Genomic DNA, 23,007 nt, shown 5'->3' with positions numbered 1-23,007 from the left:
AATAAAATTGGCTTTCATTTTACGCGTAAATCTAACGTATTGTATATTGCTCTTTTGTCTTTTGTCTAGACACACAGAGCTGTATTGCACAACGTGTATTGGTACTGACGTTTCAACAAAACATCGTATAATGTTGCTCGTGCGGTGTCAGTCATAAGAATTTTTTTTTTATATTTCTGAGTAGTATGATTATGTTGACAGATAACATGGAAAAAGAAATTCAAAGATTACTTCGGAAAGGAGAGAAAAGTGAGCTCAAGGCATATCTGCAAAAACAAAAGATTGAAGATGTAAGATTATCATTATATTTAAAGATTTTGTTACTTTAAAAAAAATATATAACAGTGCCAGCTTAAAAAAAAGACCTAGACAAAGATTGAAAAGCAGAGACATTATAGTGAAGGCATCGATTCGCAGTATTTGGGGAATAGCGCAGTTGTGGCATTTTCTAGACTACACAAATAATCTCATGTTTCCCTTTAAGGTTTGTGGTGTTCCATAATAAAATAGGCAAGTACGAGATTGTCTTGGTACCAGCATTTCTGTTTAATAAACTGTGGTTTAGGAACCAAGGTTGGGGGTGGGGGTAAAAGATACTGAAGAGGCAAGAATGTGTACCTCATTCACTGGCAGCATGGACTTTGCTTCCCACAAAGCCGAGCATCTTCTATGCCATTGATAAACCAACCAAGTAGAAAATCTTTGAAACATTGATGTATGTTTAAGCAATATAGTAAGATACACATTTTTTGGTTTAAGGGATTGGACATTTTTGCAAAAGGGGCAGAATCAATCAAAACAGTTAAACAAAATTTAATGTCTTCACATGGATGTATTACGACTTCAACCTATTGTAAAAAGACCCCAAATTTTTCACATTTATAACTGTCCACTAAAATTGTAATTGTTTTTTTTTTGTTTATGTAATACTGTTAATTGTTTTAAAGAGTGTTTGTTATTTTCAAACCTTTTCCATATATTATTACATTGCAGCTGAAGACAGCAGCAGAAAAATCACTCTTTAGCAAAAAAGATGACTCACGTCAAGTCATCAGTGCTATTTTGCAAGGTACTGCATTAAACATGTACATCCTCTTGTTTTTTGACAGGGAGATTCCAGGTCACTCAGATCAGTAAATCTAAAAAATTTTGGGATTTATTGTTGTGGATTTATACTTGCTAGTTTAGCCATAGAAATTTGTGCCACCGAATACTGATAAAGTCTAGATATTTATTAAGGTTTGCTTAATTTTGTACACATTTTTTATATTAATTTTTATTGGAAACTTGTCTTCTATGCTTGCATGAGGCAGGATGATATTTATGTGATAACTGTCTAGTTTATAATCATTTCTTTTCTCCTTTGATCTTAATACAGAACTTGACACTCACAATGAGGAGGGCCTAGAAAAGTTTGTTTCTGTGTTCAAACACTTACTTTTCCTCCTTGGTAAGGTGGAATCAAATAATAGGCTTGCAGATGACATTGTCGGGCTTCTTCTAATGGAGGTAAATATACAGCACAGTTTAAGTTGCTCTCTGTTATCCATTTCCCTTTATTTAATTTGTCATGTATACCTTCTACAAAATGTCTATACAATAGCGTGATTTTGAAGAAATGTTGAAGGAAATGTTTCATAACTCAAAGTTCTGTCTTTGTTTTTCATTTACCTATTGTAATCAGAAATGCTTATTTCCTTTATAGAAGACATCTAGGGATCACTGGCAGAAGCTGGTAGTGTTTTTTCAGAATTCATTCAGTTTCATTTTTTTTTTTGTATGGCACATAACTCTGAATAGAAATAAGTTTATGATTGTACTAAGTTGGATTTTGGCATATATAGGCATTGCCAGAGATATAATTTATCAAAGACTTAACTTCTGTTTATTTCTAGATATCTGATATCCCACGAACAGTGTTCTTTGGGGACACTTTCAGAAAAAAAGGAAATGTTTTAGACAAATTCCTAACAAAAGTACTCATCATGGTGGCATGTTTTACTTTTTCCACAGGCTAACAGGCTGACAGGAGCAGGACTAGTAGAACTTAGCCAGTTCTTTGTGGACAGTGTAAAAAATAACACACTTCAGGGTGGAAAGTAAGGCTTAGGAACATATATGTTATTTTGGATAGAGTAAGATGATGGATTCAATGGAATGTAAAATAAACGAGTGATCAAATATTTAGTTGCATTTGATACAGTGGATGAGGATTAAAGTGTGGCAAAAAAGTACATTTCTGTGTCTTCGACATAATTGACACAGGAGTCCTTGTTTTTCTTCTTGTTCTTGCTCTTTTTCTCCCTTTTCTTCTTCTTGCTGTTCTTTTTGTTCTTCTTGTTTTGTTTTTTTTATCAACATCATCAAACATATATCAGTTTCATCTTTACTCATGAAATGCAAAATTTTGTTCTCTAGTTGATATTTTTGCATTATTCTATAATGATATATTTTGGAAGATGAATGCATAGTACTTAGTTCTTGCATGAGAAGCTGTTGATCTTACAAAGGAAGTTATACCTTTCAGTGTATATTTATATATGTGTGTGTGTGGTCAGAAATTTTAGGAATTAAAGTAAGAAATAGCACCAAAATAGATTGGACAAGGGAGACAAGCTATTCTTAATCAGTGAAAGGATTCATGTTTCCTCTTTTTATAAAATCACCTTTGTGTGAAATAAAAAAAAGGAAGATGACATCACCCTAAAAGAATGTCATGATGCTGTTTTGTTGAACTAATGTGTCTAAGAGTCAAACATGAATAAACTGATAAAGTATGTTTGTATTCACTTTTGTTTAATGACTTGGCCTGAGCGTTATCACTACTGCTAGCAGATCTGGTAAGAGTGGGGAGAGGGGATGCTGTACTTGGGCCCGCAGCTGTGAAGGGGCCTGGCCTTGGTCTGTAGATTTTTTTTCCTTTCTTTTCCTTTTCTTTTGAGGAAACATTCCTCACTCTGGCAATTTTTTTTCTATGGAACAGGGTACTATGTTTCATCCTTTAAGATCATATTTCCTTATTTACAACTCTATGTATAAGTAGTGATATCCTAGTGCACTTGTCCTAAATCTTTCAGTCTATATTACATTACTGAATGAAATGTAGATATTGACAATAGAATTGTAAGCATAGTATTTACTGGTAAAGTAGTTTAAAATTACAATTACAAGGGGCTTGGAGAAGTCGCCTGCCCCAGGACCTGTGCTGACTCTGGGCGGCCCTGACTGCTAACATAATTATCAGCTGCCTAGGCTTCCATTCAATTAGTAAACAATCACCCTTAAGGAGAGCTATCTATCTTATAAGGTTTGCAGGTGCTCTTTCTTCCTTTCACATCTTAAAAACATGGGAACTCAGACTGTCTTGTCTTCATTTGTTTTATTTAGTTTCACTCATATCAACCCTTAGCTCTGGACCTAGTTTTATGAATGCATGAAATGTGTCTAAGAGTCAAACATGAATAAACTGGTAAAATACGTTTGTATTCACTTTTGTTTAATGACTTGGCCAGAGGGTTATCACTACTACTAGCAGATCAGGTAAGAAGGGGGAGAGGGGATGCTGTACTTGGGGCCCGTGGCTGTGAAGGGGCCTGGCCTTGGTCTTTAGATTTTTTTCCCTTTCTTTTCCTTTTCTTTTGAGGAAACATTCAAAAGCAAAAAATGACCTTTTAACTCAGAGCTGCAGAAGATTTTGTGCTCCCACCCCACCAGAAACAAGTGTTTAAAAAGTGATATCGTTAAGTAATATAAGTCCTCTTAGATAACAGTGATCTTAGGTGGATATATGGATTGGTAAAAGTGCATGCATTTGTAACTTCTCAGGCATGTAAATGAAGATTATAATTGTAGGACTTTTGATGTCGTACGATCATGACAACTGGTAATTTATTTTTTGTTAAAATTTGTCAACAGGGCTATAAATGTGTTCCCAAAGATTCTATCAGTAATGGATTCCCAGGAATCTATTGTGTGTTCAGACAGCAGCATGAAGGGTTCACAATTCAAGGGCCATATCATCAATAACCTGTGCTCCTGCAAGTATGTAATAACTTTGTTCGAGTTCTTTAGAATCGAAGTTTGTTTCATGTATGATTTGATGTTTAATAATATATGATACTTATCTTCATGACTGTTGCTATAGATAAAGGCAGTTGTGAAACCAGTTTTGCTTTTTTCATTTAACAGTAAACAGAACTCATGATTTGTTTAGATGGTCTTCACAAACTGTACTTCATCTAGCCGCCATGTTCAAAGATGTCCCACTGACAGACCAGGAACTGCAGTTTGTGTTAGAAAAGATTATCCGCCAGTTTGATGATCTTGACCTTCGAGATTTACCATCATTAGCCTATCAGCTTTTACTTCTGTGTTCCAAGGTTAAACATAATTCTGTTCTTGAAAAATAGACATGTCTTGATATAGACATACATATAATTTATGATGCCTTTTTTAGGTATAAAATTTATAATTTAGATTTTAAGTTAATTTTATGTAATTACTTAGTAGTTTGTGTTAGGCAGGGTATGGGAAAAGTGGAGCCCAACTCTCTTTCCTCCCCCTTTTACCATTCCATTACTACTAGTAGGGAGCCAAAATGAATTCTGTCACTGGGCAGTTCCAGCATTGAACAGAAGGCCTGCTCTGCAGTTGATGGAAGTATCAAGAAGGGTTTTGCCCTCTCTTCAATAATGTATTTGAAACTCATGATCCAACCAATATTATAAAAGCAGAAGGAGCTAACCATCAAACATATGCTTGATTGTCTTTTTCAGTGATATACCATTAGTTGCACTGATTTGATGGTGACTTTTTTGAAACCTTTGCATTTCCCAATATATGTTTGAAAAAAATACTGCAACAGCTTAACAAAAGATACTTCAATGAAAAATATGAAATGTTTGTCTCATGAGATCTAAGTGCCAAATGCTATACCTGTGCAGAAAAAAAAAATATATAAGATATATGTATATCTGTTTATATAAATGTATGTATATATAGTCAGAAATTACTTTTGATATATGGAATGTGTGGTTGAGAGGACTAATACTGTGTTTATTTTAACACTTGCCTAGGGTCACAAAAGAATGATCCTAGAGGGTCTTGCATCATTTTTTATTGCCAAAGACACTCTTGCTCGTGGTCAGTCTAATGTGCTAGACAGGTAGGTGGGAAAACACTTGTACACTGTGTGCTGATGAATGATGTTCAGCTATGATTTTTCCTTTTTGTTTTGTTAGAAATGTGTTGAACTTGTGTATTGGGCAAGGCAAATTTTTAGACTGTTTCAAAATACTCTACTATAAAATTAAAATGAAGCTAAAAAGCTGTTACAAAAATCACAGAAAAACAGGCAAATAAATTGCATGTGAAACTCTTTGCGGAAAGTAAAGATAAGAAATATAAAAAGTTGTCTAAAGTCCTGTAATCCAGGCAGGTGTAGCACTCTTGTAGTGTTCTAAGTTATGTCTTTGTTTTTGAAGAGGGTAGCGGTTGAACAGCTCCCAGGACTGACCCTTTCTCACACTGGCTGCATATGTATTAGCCAGTCTTGAACTGTCCATTTGTGGCTACTGGACCTATTGTTAAACCTGAAGTTATGAAGTCGCCTGACCCATTTGGGAAGAGCATGACCAGACAATGTGTGTGGGGGTGACTACCGAAGCGACAGGACAGGGAAAGGTTGTGACGAGACTGTAGGAACAAAGGGTAAATGGTTTCTGGAATGTTCAGTGGGAATAGGAAGTAGAGTAGCTTTGGAGCTGAGAGAGGCTTTTTGATTTTGGAGGTGAGAGTGGAGAGATGGCAGGTTAGCCACCGAGTGAAATTATGAACGAAATCTACAGTTATGTGGAGATTCCATCTTTGTTGTGTTTTTTGTGCAATTAGCCCATCCCTGTGTAGCCATCAGGGACTGACGTGTTGGTTACATAGGATTGTCTTTCTTTTCAAGTGAAGACCTGATGGAAGAGACTATCAACACTGACATTTTAAGGCAGATAGAGGGGACAGTCATTCTACACATTTCCTTTGCTGTCATGGAACAAAGGGAGCTTGGACAGGAATTTCTCAAGTATCTTAAGGTAAGGACATGTGTGTGCATGTGTGTGGGTGATAGAACTTTAAGGAGGAATTAAAAAATAAAATTGTTAAATATGCAATACCAATAAAGAACAATCATCTTAAATAACTAAGAGAACTATTAGAGCTGTAGTCTAAGCCGTCAGTTCATTGAAACACATGGTTATATACAAAAGGTGCAAAATATAGAACTAAATGAGAGCAAACTGCTATATAAAAGCATAAAACATGTTGCCTATCAGCCAGCATAAAATCAGAAATGAAACCAGAAACTGATCAGTCTTAGCTTGGGCTCAGTGTTAATATAACTCTACTTAATAAGAGAAACAATGGTAAGGCATGGACATTGGCCTGTTTATGCATGCATAAATAATGTGCGCGCATGTGTGTGTGTGCAAGAAAGTTAGAGAGTGTGAAAGCATGATAAGCTTATGTACACACAATGACTGTGAAAATCTTTAAAATGAAAAAAATGCATGGGCTATTAAAAATCTATTCAAATTACTTAGTAGCATTACTAGCAGAGCTAGACATTAATTCATTTTCTAACAGTTATCAGTTATGCATATTGAATTGATGTCCACCATTTTGTTTCAGGCATGGCAGTTTTCTTGTGCTTCCAGGGTTTTGACTCCGTTTAATGTTGCTGTGGCTCTTTCAATTGTGGGCATGAACATACTCAGTGAACAGGTTTGCAACATATCGGAATATTAGTTGCTAGTGATTTTAAATGGTTTAATGAAATTTTTTGTGTGTAAATAATTTAAATAAAAATATAACATAAATGTAATTTTAGTGTGTTACATGCTTTAATTCTTTGAGCTTTAAGGAAGCATATAAAATAACAGAAAAATATGAAGTATAATTCTTGATAGTAAATAATAATGATGAGGACGACATGTTTTAAAGTTTAAAGTATGGTTAATGCAGAGATATAAATGTATCTCAGCATTTGCTGCATGAAGGATTAGGACTTGTGAAAGGCTGTTTGAACATGTGTTACTTTCTAGAAAGCATGTGAACATTGCAGTAAGATTCAGAGTTTGGGTATATCTTAACACAATAAAGATAAACTACTGAGCTGTGACTTTCAGCTCTATAGTTTAGAAATCTGCATATAAAGCATACCTTACATACTTGTACCAATAAGCAGGGCTACTTAAATCGGTGTTGAGAACATCATTATTGTGTAAATAAAGTTGGAGAGAAAATTGGTTGAAAGTGTTAGTTTTGTTCAATGTCTTCCACTATTTTCAGATATTAGATTTCTTAAAATCCACTGTATTAAGAAGTTTCCGTGACAGACACCGCCATCAGCAGTCTTTCTGGGTTCGGGAAAATTTTCCAGAACAAGAAGACATTGAAGAGTTACTTCTTGAAACAGTCTCTAATAGGTAGGACCCAGTCTGTTTAAGGTATGAAAATGAATATCAAGTACCAGTCAGTAAGATATTCTGCCAGATGTTCAGAAGGTTGATTAACAATTGCTATTTCATTGACATACTAAGTGGAAAAGATGCAAAAGAACATGTTAATGATGAATTTGGGGATTTATTTTTTTGCAGTTCTTCAGGATGGGAACACGTTGTAAAAGGCCTTGTACAGCTAGGATTTCTCCTCATGGATAGTTTTGGGCCTCGACTTGTCTTTGGCCGACAAGAAGTGATTACAGTGGGCCGTCTGACGCCAAACCAGTCAGCATGTCAGCTGGGAAGCAAAATCCTGCAAAAGATGTTTAAGGTTGAGCTGCTATTAGAAACAAATTTGTCTGCTGAAACAAACCCATTATCCTCATGTTTGCTGATATTATTCCATGCATTTTAATTATTTTTGGCAGTCAGAAATGGTTAAATGTAATTTCATCTAATTTTATTTTGGTATGAACGCTTATGTACGCAAAACTGAAACTAAAATGACACATTTTATAATGAACTCTTTCTTACCTAGGGCCATGAAGTTGTGCGTTCTGATGTCCTTAGCCAGATTTTCAACCGTGTCATGACAGAAGGCTCAGCTCCAGCTTCTCATTATCTTAGTATGTTCTTTAATTCTTTACTGTGCATTAATTAGTAGTATGTTCTTTAATTCTTTACGGTGCATTAATGAGGTCTTGTTAATGTCTATGAACAACTGTTGAGTTTTGCTCTATTCATAAACCTGTTGTATACTTTTGGGGGTTTGAAGATGCATAATAATAAATACACATTTGTTGAAATAGGCTTTCACTTAGTTTATAAGGACAACAAATAATCGGTTTGTGGACTATTTGTTTTTATGTTTATGTGCTTGTTTTTTTGCTGTTTTTTTAAAATTTTTTTTTGCTTGGTCGAAAAGGAATAGCTAGATGATGGAAACAAATAAGACTCATAGCTATAGTATTAGAAATCTTTCTTTGTACCCCTTACACAGCACTCTTTTCATGTGTTCTACTCACTTTCAGGTTTGCTCTCTGAGATAGTGTTTTCCTGTCCTGTGCTACTGCTTGAATCACAGGCAAAAGTGCGAGAGGTGTTTGACTGTCTTCCCATGCTTCCCCCAGATACAGCACAGGGGCTGTTGGTGGCACTTCTGCCACTTCTTAAGATCAGCATGTCCCTAAGAGATGCTGTTATGCTGCTGCTGCGCAAGTCCATTTTTTCACGGCATGTTGATCTTGACAAAGTTGCAGAATATCGCATAATTTTCATTAACATTTTTAATAGTTCATATGCTGATGGGCAAGGGAAATAATTACTTAGTCAAAGCTTGTAAGGCTTAATAAAACTTGTTGTTTGGATGGAAAGGGTAACAAATTTTCACTGGTGAAGCAAACATGGGAGTTGGGAGTACAGAAAATATAATCTGTAACCATGCTCTTACCTTTCTGGTTTAGATGACATTTTGTGAATATTATGTAACGTGAATTACATGATGCTATTATAGATTTAGAAACAAAACCTTATTATTTCCTTGCGTCCTTTATTTTAGATTAGAGCATAAAATGTTACAGGCAGCTAGATGAGAGGAAGGTTGGTCTCCAAGGTTTTCTTGCTATATTGAAGAGCTTCAAGGTACTTGGTGGTGTTCCAAGCAGCCAAGAGAGTCAGTCTAGTCAGCTGTTTTACTCTAGTCAGGTAAAGACACTTGCACTTGCAATTTCTTTTTTTTGTGTGTGTGTGTGTGGGGAGGACGTTTTTTCTTAAAAACAAAACAAACTTTTTAATTAACAGATGTAAAAGTATTGATCCACTTCTATTTAATTATTACAGGGAAATTCTGGTAAATAATTTTGTGAACAGCAGTACTTAGAAGACTTTCAGTGCAAATTCTGATGAGCTAACTTAAATGTGGATTAAGTTTTGATAAAAAGCTTTGATAATGCTCATTGATTAATATCTAAAATAAGGGAAAATACTGTTGTGCACAGATACCAGTTGATGTACACAACCAGTACAATCGTACTTGCAATGAGGCACTTTGTTTGGAGGTGTTGGGTATTCTACAACGATGTCTTTCCCAGCAGGCAGACATTCGCCTCTCCCTGTACAAGGTAAACTCAAAACAGACCATTTTAATATCATGTAAAGAAAATTGCTGCTATTTGGCAGATTCTTAGGGATGCGTTTATGACTGGCCGTAGAATGATGGTCAAATATTACTATAACTGAAAGTCAAAAAGCACTAGAGATAAAAAAAGTGTAATGCAAGCAGGTATATTTTGTGTAAAGAAGTTATTGTGTGATTTATAATGACTTCTTTTAGCATTCTTTGTTTAAATCTTTTTGCTACATATATTGAAGAGGAGAGTTAAATTTATGTAAGTGCTATGCACAGCTGCTTACAATCTTGATTAACAGCTTGATCTAACAGTTTAATCAGGTTTTTACTTTGCAGGGCCTTGTAGATGTGATAAGTCGTAATACACAACTTAAAGCAAGGATTATTGAGATGCTTTTCAAACAGGTATGACCTAGGGCTATTATTAATTGTAGTGTATGATTTCCTGTGTTCTGTCAGTTCAAAGTTAATGATGATTTTATCTTGCTTCATTTGTCACTGTGACAAAAGTTCAACCCCCTAAAATGGGTCACGTGTCGTAAAATTTTTTTTTTTTTTTTGCTACATTGAAAGTATGTTGCATAAAATGTCCAATAGTGTAGTTAAAAAGATAACTGCTCATCGGTTTCCTGTGCCTGTAGAAAGTTGACATGGTACAGCGTGGCAGTGAAATCTTGTGGTTGTAGCTATTAAACAAAGTCTTTCAGTTTCAAGCAAAATTTATATACTGCTGTCATTCTGTGTTTCTGAGATTTTAGCAAATATTTAATCAGATCAGTGTTTGGAAAACCATTTTCGCACACAACTTCCATCGTCTACCAGACGAAAGTGATTATCTCAGTGATCAAAGTTTCTGCAATTTCGGGACAAAGTACTATGATGCGTACAAAGTACTATGATGCGTGAAAACAGATCGTATTTATTTTTTGCAGGAACAAGCACCATTTTTTGTTGTTGTTGATTACCTAATTCACACATTAAAACACAAAGCATGCCAAAAACGACACACAGAAAGCCAGCATTATAATATATATCTCCTGAACCTTTATCCATGCATTTATTTAGTTTCAGGTTTAACAAAACAAAAACATGATGTAAGCAACTTAAGTTCGACTGTAGGCCAGAAGTAAACTTTTGTCACAGTGTCACATCTCAATGTTCTTTGTTGGGGACTGAATATTAAAAGATTATTTTGAGGTAAAAGCAGGTGAGACCTGTTTTGCTTGAGCACTGGGTGAGCAGTGTGACTGAAGATATGGAAACACTAGATTATTAAGTGTAGTGTTTCTGTTCATTTCGGGTAAACTGATTGGGTTAAGTGAGACTGCTCCTTTAGGTTTGTTACAGTGCAGCATATTTAATAGAATAGTGCAAGCCTTTGAAACATGTTGCTTTTAATGTCTTGCATAAATATAGGATAGTAAAGCTTAGTAAAATCACACAAGAAGTCTACTCACTGGACATTGTCCTATCCTACACTTGAAGACGTTATTGTAGAATAACAAAAGAAAAATATTTATATATATATTATAAAGAGCTGTGTACAGTGAAGCCTCGGTTTTTTGTCAATAATCTACCCCAAAACAATCGGCAAAATCCAACAATTATTTCCATATGAATCAACATAAATCCGATGAATTTGTTCTAGACACTCCAAAATAATATCAAAAACACATTTATGGAGAATAAATATAATGTTTAATACTAAAAACAAGAAGAAATTAATATAAAATGAATATAAAAGACTAATGTAAAGAGCTGCTGGCTCTGGAAACTTTCTTTGGTCCCATGATAGAGCTAAAAAGGAAAGGGTTAGCTTATTAGCAAGGGAAGCACTTAACAGGAGCAATGAGATTTGAGCATGTGATTTAATCTTACGTGCATTATGGACATTTTGAAACTGAAAAATGCAAAATAAACATTCACACTGAATACTTTATACATACAATCAATTAAAAAAAGCACAAAAACAGTGGAATTCAATGGAATTGTTAGATGCGCAGGGTAATGCTCACATGAGAAACAACACCATACTGAGTAGAACGCGTGGGTTGCAAAATTAGTAGTGAGGTCCCATGGCCACGCTGACAAAATCCAAGGCAACCAACAAAGACTATGACATATTTTTCACTCACACCCACACACACACACACCAAAGATGAAAAACGAAATTGACGATAACTGGAGGTTTCACTGTATATAAAATACTGACATATGATTTATGGAAATGAATAATCAGTTGATGCAAATGTCTTTGCAAACAGGTGAAGAGATATTATGAACAACAGGCGGAAATAATGCCGCCTCTAAAGCTTGAGCTCTGCCTCACAGCCAGTGGAGAGAATGTGTACCTAGCAGAACCCTTGGTAGGTCTGAAATCATACAAACAAACGTTATGTTTTATGAAGACTTAGTAATAGAAGGTATTGCCTAAGATGGCCTCTTGTTTATGCTAAACATGTTTCTGTGCATATGCTTGCACATACATATGCCTTACACAACACTGCACTGTACCTCTCCCTTCCTCCCTCACATATGCAAACCTGAGGAAGATAGGAACATATTACACATGCATATACTGCACTTATTCACACACTTAAGCACACAAACATACTACCTGTACATATAATGAATGGTTCATCTAAATGCTACAGTCTAGAATTAAGAAAATATCTGTTTTGCAGGCTCATCTTATTTCCTGTGTACAACAGTGCATAACACGAGCAAGACTGATTCAGGCAAAGGTAACTGACCAAGATCTTGATGACAGTGATCAAGAAGGCTCAGGGAAAAGCTTAGAGGAACTTGAGGACATGCTGGATTCTCTCACTAATCGCATGATTCAGGCTGACATGGAAGATTTTGAACTGGTAAAGTGATTCTGTTCACTTTTTGTGTCTTCTTGGTTTACAACTAAATATCTGAATTTCAACTTGCTTCATATTTTGGTCATGCAGTCTTGCCATCAAGCATCTCAACACAAGAAATATGATGAACCACTTCAGAATACAAGATTAACTTTAAAAAGTCACACTGACTAGTTAACTACACGGAAAAGTAATGGATGTTGTTCTTTGGCTGGCATGTGTAGCTGAGAGCTAGATTATCAATCATTCCACTCTGAATCTTTATATTTTTATAAATGAAACATTTTACAATACAGTACAACTTTATTGTCTTATGAAAGAAATTCATGAATGTATTTCACTGGAATGCATTTATAAAAAAATGAAAAAACCCATATTCCAAACAGGGAGTGATCATACTTCATGTACTATATAAATGTAACGTGAAATGCTCATGAAAATAGATCAGAATAAATCTTTGCCTACACTTGAACACTACAAATCTGTGCCCACCCAATTTGTCTTTCACTCATTCAAGGCTTGTCTAGCAGAATTATGGACAAAGAAATGAAGCTCCTCTTTTCCAATTTGTACACCCTAAGTGTATGACCTGATGGGAGTAGCTGGTAGTTTCTGTCTAATACATGTGAAAAATCGCCTTGAATTATGGTAGCCTCCTGGTCCTACATTCATGCAATGCATCCAAGCTTTTCTAACTCACTCTTATGACCACACACATTTACTACATTACCTTCTTAGTATTGTATCAGATGACATGACCATATGGAGTTATTCCAACTAGCTACCTCAATTCCAGCTGTCCACTCCTGATTGGTCAGACCTGATTAATAAACAGAGAGCACAAAATTAACCAGCTCAACCCCTCAAAGAAAGGAATTTGACCATCAAAAATGGTATGTTTATACTTATATTTAGAGACTCTCAACCTTCTCTTCTGGGGGTTATGAAGAGCTCAGTTGCCAGTAGGAAGTTCTCAGGTGAAGCAGTGGCCGCTAGAAGGTCCTCCATGGTAAAATGATCTTAAAAACCATCTCATTTACATCGAGTGACCTGTCTTTCTGAAGACCGATCTTTGTTAATTTTTTTTTTTCTACAGACTTGGTGTTTACATCAAACATTAGTTTGTTATCAGTACCAGGTGTTAAGAGCATGGTACTCATGGCGAGACTGACAAACTGGCGCATAGAAATTTAGCAGTTTCTCTTTACAACAAGAATGAAAAGGTTATCTCAGAGTGGAGATAATAAAAGAAAAAAGCAAAGCATATTGTTTTACTGGGACTTTTTCCCTTTTCAGGACAAAGCTGCAGATTTTTCTACAGCAAACAGTGTAGGAGTACGCAACAATATCTATGCCATTCTTCTTTTGGGTACATATGAAGTGTTGATGGAGCACAACTTAACTGTTGCCACTTTAAGGTAAATGCATTTTAGAACACTTTCTTTTACAACTACTGCCTACTCTTACTGGGAATACAGATGCACAAAGAAAGGCTAAGTAAAGAACAAGGAGGGATATGAATCTGTTTTCTTTTCTTTAATGTTTAGTATTAAACCTGTCATTTTGAATGCAGCAGTTTAGAAGAAAAGATTTTGTGCCGGCTATTTCTCATAGATTTAATATGAGGATGATATGGATGGATGATGATGATGATGATGATGGATTGTATGGTGCAAAATCCCAGCAGGCAGCCATTACCAAAATATTAATGCATCTGAAAGTAATAATACTCTCTCACTGAAAAAAATCAGACACTCCTTTTTAGTCATGGACAAGACAGAGTATAGCAAGAATGGAGTTGCTGCAAGAGTTAAATAGATTTAACATAGGTTTACATTACATGCTTTCATAAGTTTTCAGCACAGCAAATGAAGTGTAAATATTTTGCTGAATTAGAAGAATCATAATACATGCACATATAGTTCCACATTTACTGTGGCTTTCATACAACTTCAGACAACTCCACATTAAAAACAACAAGCACCACAGAAGCTTTTCAGATCTTTACAGACTTTTATCAATTTATTTTCAGTGCTGGTGGCAGTGAGCATGTGACACAGCTTTTCAGTAAATATAAGACAGTGTGTGATGTCCTAAAAGAGAAAAGTGGTGGTGGAAAGAAGGGTCGGCAAGGAGCCAGCAGCCATAAGATTCCTAACTCCCTCCTGTCTTTGGCTTGTGTGGTTCACACATTGGATGCACTGTTTAAGTGAGAGTTATATATTCTTAATATTGTTTGACCATTTGTAGATACAGTGAAGCATGTATTTTTGTGGGATGTTTTAAAAACTAACACTTTTTAATATTTAATATTATTTTAATATTTTAATAAAAATAAGATTTTACTAACATTAACATTTTAAAAAATGCACTTTGTACCTTGTGAAGGATTTTTCTAATCAAAGGATTTTACATATAAAAAGAAATTTTTTTTTCAGTGATGAAACACCTAGCCACAAAGAAAGTCTAGAACATCTGCGAGTCAATTCAGACTTTGTTGGATACATTGTTCTTGTAGCACTGCAAAAACTGCAACAACTTGTTGATAAAGGAACCTGTGATGAGACGAACTGCAGTCCACAAAAAGTGTTTGAGTACTGCTGCACATTAGCCAGGTGAGTTTTTTATGTCAACAAACCTCATTTCTTGAAATTAAAGATGATCGCTTCATGACTGTCTTACCCCTGATTTCATTTATACTTATAATGGATGCTGCAGATTATTCCTGACTCAGTACATGGAGAATCAACTATCAGCGGAAAGCAGGGAGAGAAGTCGAAAGATGGTTGGAAGCTGTTTGGAAGGATTGGTTCATGTATTTACATTTGCATCAGCAAATGGGGAAGATGCTATGAAGCAATGTCTTGCTGCCATAGGTTTGACCATGGTTTCTTTGTTAATGTTATTAACATTTGGAGAAGTGGTATCTTTCAAAGGGATATATGTTAAACAATTACTGCCCAGTTTCAAACTTGCCTAACAGAGAAAGGAGTTTTGACACAACTCTAGTCTTATATGAGTACCACTTCATCCCTTAGGCTCAGTCAAAATTTAGACCTTTTCACTATTATCAGCAAAGTAACCACAGACATATTATTTGCCTTCAACAGTGGTGTTATTTCAGCTTTGGCTTTGTCTGCGGCATTTGACACTATTAACCACTCTATGTTCCTTCAAAGAGTACAGTTCCTCCATCTAGCAATCATTTGTCTCCAGTTACTACCCCACAAGTACTCCCACCTTCTCTGGCAAAACCATTTTAAAAACCACCCATAATAAGTTCCACTTTTAAGTGCTCAGAGCATATGCCTCCATGAATGCGATCACATGCTGTATAAATCACACATTTATTATTAATGACTCCATATTTGATTTGCATGCATTGGATGGAAGAGTGTAAATATTTGTGTGAACATGTACTTAACATAAACGCACTAGGATTTGTTTTTGCATCTGTTTGTGTTCACAAGTGCATGCATACGCATATGTGTGAGAATCAACCCGTTACCTTATACAGTTGCCGAACAATAGTTAGAATGCTCAAAGGCTCATGACAGAAAATGTTCTGTACATTCAGTAAAAACGGAGGATGACCCAGATATACATAGCCACATCAAAAGATTTCAGGTGAGGACTTGCTAATGCTTATGTGAATTTGCACTTTCTGATGCTTATGCATTGTTTTGTTGTATCTTGTAAAGATTTTTATATTCTTGACCATTTTTGCTTGAAACAATAAAATCAGAGTTGAGAGAGTGTAATGATTGAAAATTGTTTTTTTAAAGAACGTGAATTACCTTTTTTTTTCCTCTCAGCTGATTTTCTTATAGTAACATCATTGTCATTCACCTTTAATAGCAGCAGAAATAATGTTTTCTTCATATGTTCACTCTTGCCATTGTCTTAGACCTTTCTTTTTTACTTTGATCCTATTCAGCGATTGCTGAATAATATTTTGTCAGCTGATGATGATGAGCGTTGTTTGAAAGATATTGGAGGCCTGATGGCCATTATTCGACTGCTGATGGTTCATCTCAAACCATATGATCCTGAATATGAGCAGGTTGTTACATGGACACATAAACTGTGTGTAGATTATAATCTGGGTAGGTAAAAGCATGCACTTAATGAAAGATAACTGGTAACAAAGCTAACATGGATGTACTAAATAGGATGTAATATCATATAGTATTGAACCAGATAAACATTTTAAGAGATTTTACAAGATATTCATGTTCATGTTTTTGGCATTTTGTTATTATTTTAAATGTTACTGTTTCAGATGTGTTGGATCAGATTTATTTCTCCTATGGCCCCTAGTCATGGTCTAGGTCTTTGAGATGATGATTTTTTCTATTTTTTTGAAGCCATGTTGTGTGCTTTCAGATGATATTCCTTTGTCAAAGCTATTTCTAAGCACCTTATTAAAGCTTTCCACACAAATGAAGAACCTACCACAGCTTTTACGTGACATGATGCAAGACTTGCACAGCCAGCTTGGGGACATTGATAGGGTCAGTTCTGTGTGTGTCATGAGAAATCATTAAGAATGGAAGTGGACAGTGAAAAATAGTCATGAAAATAACCTTGTTGAATTAAGAGAAAATTATACCATATGCAGTTGTATGCTATTCCAATCTTTAAAAAAATTTAACTATAATTTACACCTTGTTTCAGGCCTTACTATTTTTTTTTTGATCTTGATGAAGACATTGATAATGTAGATTTTGTTTTTGTTTTTGTTATTGTTTTCCTGTACTTTCTAGGAAGTGACAGTAGAGGACAGGACACACTTTTGCCAGATTAATACACGGACTGCCATCCATGTGGTTCCTCTTGTGCTGTCATCTGTTGATGGTGACTTGGAGGATACAGACTGGGTCCTGGCAAGAATGAAGGCAGACACAACACAACAGTTACCATGTGATGGTAAATAATTTTTCCCTGTGAGCATTTTAAAGACCTAAGATTTCTTACTGTAAATTTTAAAACAAATGTGCACTTCATATTTGATGAATGAGCTTAATGGATCGTTTGTACACTCAAGAATATGGTTAATAAAATTTAAAAATCGTCTTATTTCTCATACTTATAGATGAAGCACGATAAATGTAACTGTTGTGTGTCTTGGACAAAACAGTTGAAGATACCTTATGTCATTGTGTGAACCTAGAGGACAGTTCTGTTTTGTGGATATTGATGTCACCATGTAATTCAGTGAATTATTTTTTTTCTTTAATACATTTTCAGAGGCAATTTTGGGTCCAACTCAGCAGGAAGGGTTTGAGAAGCTGATATGTGGAAGGATGATCATTCTGGTTCAAGGTTTTCATGAACTGGTGCAATCAGCTGTATCTCTTGGGCCCTCAGTTGCAGCAATATTCAAGTCGCTGACTAAACTTTATTTAACATTTCTGGGTCTAATCAAATATGTAAGTTTGCAACCCTTTTATTCTTCCTCAATTTCTGAATCATCAGTGCTTTATTAAACTATAACATTAGTATTGTTAATTCTGAAGTACACGGGAAAATGATTGATTCACATTTTAGCAACAACTAAAGCAGAATAGGGAAAAGAACAGGTGCACTTTTAATGGTACTTAAAATTAGTTTCTTTAAGCTATGACTGTTCAATTATACAGCTATAGAATTACACTAAGTACTGGGAGCACCAAACTCTTTATTTCCTTTCTTGATAATTTAATTCAGAGTCACTGTTAACACCTAAATGTCAGACCTCTGGAAGTAAAATTTGGTGTTTCACAGGGCTGTCTTAGGACCTTTTTTATTCTCTATCCACATTAATGATCTCTCTTCCACAAATCCCAACCATGTGAAATATTTGCAGACGACACCACAATACATGCACATCACCAACTGTTTGAGCCCCTTGCTTTCCTCTTACCGCTATAAAATCAGGTTTACTAAAGTCAAAAATACAATCTAATGATTTTTCCTCTCTAGGGAAAACCAGGCAACCACTGAAAACCAGGCAACAAAAGCATCTTCATTTATACAATACTAACAGACAAATTTTCTCCTATATTCTTTGCTATTTCCACAAAAAATACACAAACTTCTTTAAAACTGGAAGTCTCTATTTCAAAAATTGACCTATTTAAATCAAGCCTGAAATAGGAAATGTGCTTTGGAACAACTTCCCTCCTCAGCTTCAGCAAATGAACTCTCCAACCTGCTTCCAAGAATTACTGAAATACCTTTACCACTATCTTTGATCATTTGCTGAGGCTTCTTATCCACCACTGATGAGCCTAGTACTAGGATATGTTTATAAATTTGAAACCTTAAACCATTTGGGATGCTTCCCGACCCCCTATAAATATGTTAATAATTACCACTTTAGTATATATTTACATATTCTTTCCCCCACTCTTGTTGATGTTATACTTTATTTCATATTAGTTAAGCAACTTATTCTTCCCACTTAAAAGCCAAGGACTAGAGGCTTTGCTTGTTACTGTCAAATACAATGATTAGGTTGATCTGCACTACCATGGGTTTAATAATAATAAATGCAAAATTTGTAAAGTGCATACTCACACTCCTAAGGAGTATGCTCTTAGCGCTTAAGAACAAGAATGAAACATGGACAGCATATGAGGAACAAGAAAACAGAAAAATAACATATGAACTATTAAAGAATAAACAACCATACTAAACAGAATAGAATCAAATACAAAAAACACAAAGAGGAACCAAATAACAAGAACAAGAGCTGAGACTAACATGATATTGCAATAAAAAATTGTTTACCAAAATAACCTGCAAGTTGTTGGTCACATCTATCTTTAGACTTGAATGCAAAGGTTTTACTAATTGTTTGTATAAGCAAATTTAGTTAAGACTTTCTTAACACATCATCACAAACATGTAGCTAAAAGAAGTAAATGGATCAGCAGAAACTGATGTCTGCAGCTGTGATTAAGTTTCCATTCCAAGTGGTCGTACCCATCTCAAGCCACTCGTTCTGCTTATTTGCCTCTGTGGCTCTCACTATTGGGCGATGGTTCTATGATTAGGTTTTTTAAAACATTTTTTTAATGACTATTTTTTGCACAAGATTATGATTGTTTACAGCATTAGGGTATTACAGATTCTATTATAATAATAGGACAGCATTTGCTTTCCAGCTTTTAAGCATCCTGTACCACTGATGAGAACTAGACCGTCTTGTGTGTATGCATGCTTTCTACTTTCAGTATCTTCATCTTTACACAACTCGAACAGGTCACGTGAGTTCTCGCTTTGAGAAGCTTGTGAAGATTATTGGAACTCACCTCACACCATATGTCTATACCTTCATAACATATGTCCAGGTACACACAATTTTTTTAAATGCCTTATCTGATAGGCAAAGAAAATTCCTGTACAAGAGTTCATTAATTCTCCTAAGTAAATAATAAAAACTTGCTCTTCTTCTACAGATATACAGAACATTTAGCATGCCTGCACAGACTTGCACTTATGTATGCTTGCAGACATATGGTGTTTATATGTGTGGATACTAAAATTGGATGTGCATTTGTAACAGACATTGGAGAATGAACAGCTCGCAGAAATCAGTGATCCAAAGGATAAGAAGAAGACAAAGGGTGGCAAAACACACACTGCAAAGGTCAGTCTGCCATTAAGACTCGTCAGGATCACACAGAGAACTGGTTTCAAGTGAACAATTTGTTGGTCACTTTGTGACTAAAGTCAATGATCTCTGTTCTTCTTGTTGTTGAGTAATCTTTTTAATGTATTGGATCACATTTATTTGATCAATAATTTTAAGTCTGGTAGCTATTGACTAGTCTTCAAATGTAAGGAGTAACCAGAAACAAGCTTTTCCAGTAAATAAATTATGATCCTTTACTAGAAAACTGGATATTTAACTTGTTAAATTTTATGGGTATAGATTTGATTTTTGCATCTTATGTTCTCCCATAATAAGCCCACTTAATCTTGATCTAAGCAATTTTAAAGTCGACAGTATTGGACCATCAATAAACAAGATGTGTTACAAAGACATTAAAGGCAATTGTGTTATGCAAGCGAATTAATGCTATAGATATATGGAAATCATAGTTTATGTTGAACAGATTGAAGTGCTGCTTTGATTCTCACACCCAATCTACATGTGATACAATATATTGGATACATGAATGTTTTTATTGTGCAGCTCAAAGTTGGTGGCAAACAGGACAAGATAATTCCAAACCTTATATTTGCTATTGAAGAATTGGAACGTCATCTGGTGAAGCTAAGTAAAAAGTCAAAGGTATACAGTTATTGTGGGTACATAATAATAGGTGTTTTTACTAATTTTTCTGAAATTGGCATAGATGAAGAATTTCTTTTCATAGAGTCAATTCACAACACTCACCTGTTTCAAGAAAACAAAACAAAAATGTAAAACAGGTTGTTTCTATGGAATTTTAACTTCAGGCTGCAAGCCCGTGTTAACATTTTCTAAAATATTTAATAAATGTCTATTCTTCAGATTAATCTGATGGAAAACATAAAGACCAGCACATCGCGCGATTTTCGCATTAATGTAGCAATAGTACAGGAGTCTCTACAAGTAACATCATCTGATGAAGAAGAAGAGCAGAGGACTGAGGTAAGAGATGAAAGAGAAGAAGAAAACAGTGATGTTGAAGATGTCAGCAATGATGAACAGGTATGAAGTACATACCAATTAAAAACAAATTATGGTAGAAATTTCAAAGAAATTAAATGTACACCCCTACACACTCTCTCCAGACACGAAGTGTTTTAATTTGCCAGTCCCTTACAAAATGGATTTAGAAAAAAAAGTCCATACTGAGAAATGAAACGTAGCAGATGATTATGCTTATAACTACAAAATTTACCAAGATTTGTAGGGCACGTATAGTTTAGCTTGGCGCTACAGCTTTTTTTTTTTTTTGACAAGGACTCCAGCACCTTGTCAGGAAAGGATGGACAAACCTATGATAAAAAAGGCATACTCAAAGTTTAGCTCTTTCTTGCCCAGTGGAAGAAATAGTGTTAGAGATCATTAAGTTCATTGAAGAGTTCCCCACCTTTAGAATTGCAGTGATACTCTAGCTCAGTGGTTCTCAAAGTTTTTTGGACCGCGGACCACTTTACTTAAGTAAAAGCTATGGCGGACCACCAAGGCCTAAGTAAAAAATATGGCGGACCACCAAGGCCTAAAAATCAGTCTGTACTATGAATTTCAAATTTAAATTGCCGCATTTGTTTCATTTTAATTCAAAACTAAATGTAACTTTTGTAAAAGTAATATAGTAATAAGTTGACATAAAACTACGTATACCTCGTTCTTTGTAATTAAAATGTTAATGCGAGGAATGCATCACTTTAAACATTACTTTGCAGACATATGACGACTGTCAGCTGCGGACCACCTGACTTATGCCCACGGACCACTAGTGGTCCGCGGACCACACATTGAGAACCACTGCTCTAGCTAATGAAATATGTCTGAGAGAATAGATCGTATAAAATAACATTGCATTCCTGTTTTCAAATTCACCAGAGTTTCAGAAGGTATATTTTTCATACTTTTTTTTGGTCCTTATCAGACTTTGGAAAAAAGGAGTAATGATGAGACCAAAGACCCTAAGGAAAGTAAGAAAACTAAAGAGAAGGAGGGCGATGACGAGCCAGAACTGAAGAAACGCAAACTGGGAAGAAAGCAAAATACAAAATAGACAAGCATCCTGCTTCCATCCTGTTAAAAAATTAAGTGACCACAACAGTTCATTGTATTCAACATATATTTCTAATCAGTCATGACTAAATCGTTTTCAGTTCAGAACAATGCAAAATTAAATTGATATTTTATGTTTGTGATAGGACTGTTAAGCTAGCTTGAGGTAGTTTTATCTTCAATATATATATTATACATGAGCTGTTTTCATAAACTGACTTGTAGCCTCTGGATTGGCATGTACAAATGTAATTTATTCATTTTTATTATTTGAACAGTATTACATGCAAATTACAATTATAGAGACACATCCTCTAAGAAAAAGTAGGCTGGCTTACAGAAGTACCTGTAGTTTTTAAATGATTTTCTAAAATATACATCTTTCAGTTCTTCACGTCTCCATCATGTTTTCCTCACACCATTTAGCTGTATTCAAAATGTAATTTCTAATTCATAAATATGTGTTGAAGTAGTTGCTTCCTTCTTTACTCAAGAAAGGACCCATGGTTATGTAGCAAGAAGCATCCAAATACAACTGTATAATAATGATTATATTTTGAAGAAGGGCCATCTGTCCCCACTTGCACTCATCATTAATATAGTTTATTACTTCTGTACTGTACATAGGACATTAGTGCCTTTCTTTGTATTTTGTGCATTATAAAACTGCAATCTAGAAAGAATTAAGTAATTACAAATGCCACAATAAATCATAATTACCATCAGCTTCAATTGGTTTGTCAATTTTGTTCATTATGATGAGCAGACTGCAAGCAAACAAAACTAAAGGATTTTTGAACT

The 23,007-nt window shown here is 35.0% G+C and overlaps 1 protein-coding gene across 2 annotated transcripts; it reads left to right on the top strand.

The window, feature by feature from the left end:
• The first annotated feature begins 191 nt into the window (after positions 1 to 191).
• Positions 192 to 22,932, top strand: LOC112564881 (Fanconi anemia group I protein-like). 2 transcript variants are annotated; one of them, XM_025239980.1, is made up of 32 exons: positions 192 to 290; positions 994 to 1,069; positions 1,379 to 1,509; positions 2,014 to 2,099; positions 3,916 to 4,041; positions 4,214 to 4,379; positions 5,076 to 5,164; positions 5,954 to 6,083; positions 6,679 to 6,771; positions 7,339 to 7,475; positions 7,647 to 7,821; positions 8,029 to 8,116; positions 8,522 to 8,723; positions 9,071 to 9,194; positions 9,488 to 9,610; positions 9,955 to 10,023; positions 11,883 to 11,984; positions 12,303 to 12,488; positions 13,782 to 13,903; positions 14,518 to 14,694; positions 14,924 to 15,100; positions 15,204 to 15,361; positions 16,063 to 16,112; positions 16,423 to 16,591; positions 16,872 to 16,999; positions 17,252 to 17,414; positions 17,736 to 17,917; positions 19,706 to 19,822; positions 20,038 to 20,121; positions 20,671 to 20,769; positions 20,992 to 21,111; positions 22,079 to 22,932. In XM_025239980.1, exons 1-32 carry the CDS (start codon positions 192 to 194, stop codon positions 22,205 to 22,207), a joined length of 4,077 nt encoding a protein of 1,358 aa, XP_025095765.1. In that variant the 3' UTR covers positions 22,208 to 22,932. The 2 variants fall into 2 exon arrangements, with proteins under 2 accessions (XP_025095765.1, XP_025095764.1); XM_025239979.1 differs by having other exon boundaries at positions 20,992 to 21,171.
• Positions 22,933 to 23,007: the final 75 nt, after the last annotated feature.

Source organism: Pomacea canaliculata, linkage group LG5, assembly GCF_003073045.1.
Source record: "Pomacea canaliculata isolate SZHN2017 linkage group LG5, ASM307304v1, whole genome shotgun sequence".
NCBI classification, from domain to species: Eukaryota; Metazoa; Mollusca; class Gastropoda; order Architaenioglossa; family Ampullariidae; genus Pomacea; species Pomacea canaliculata.
This window is presented reverse-complemented; position numbering and strand designations above follow the sequence as displayed.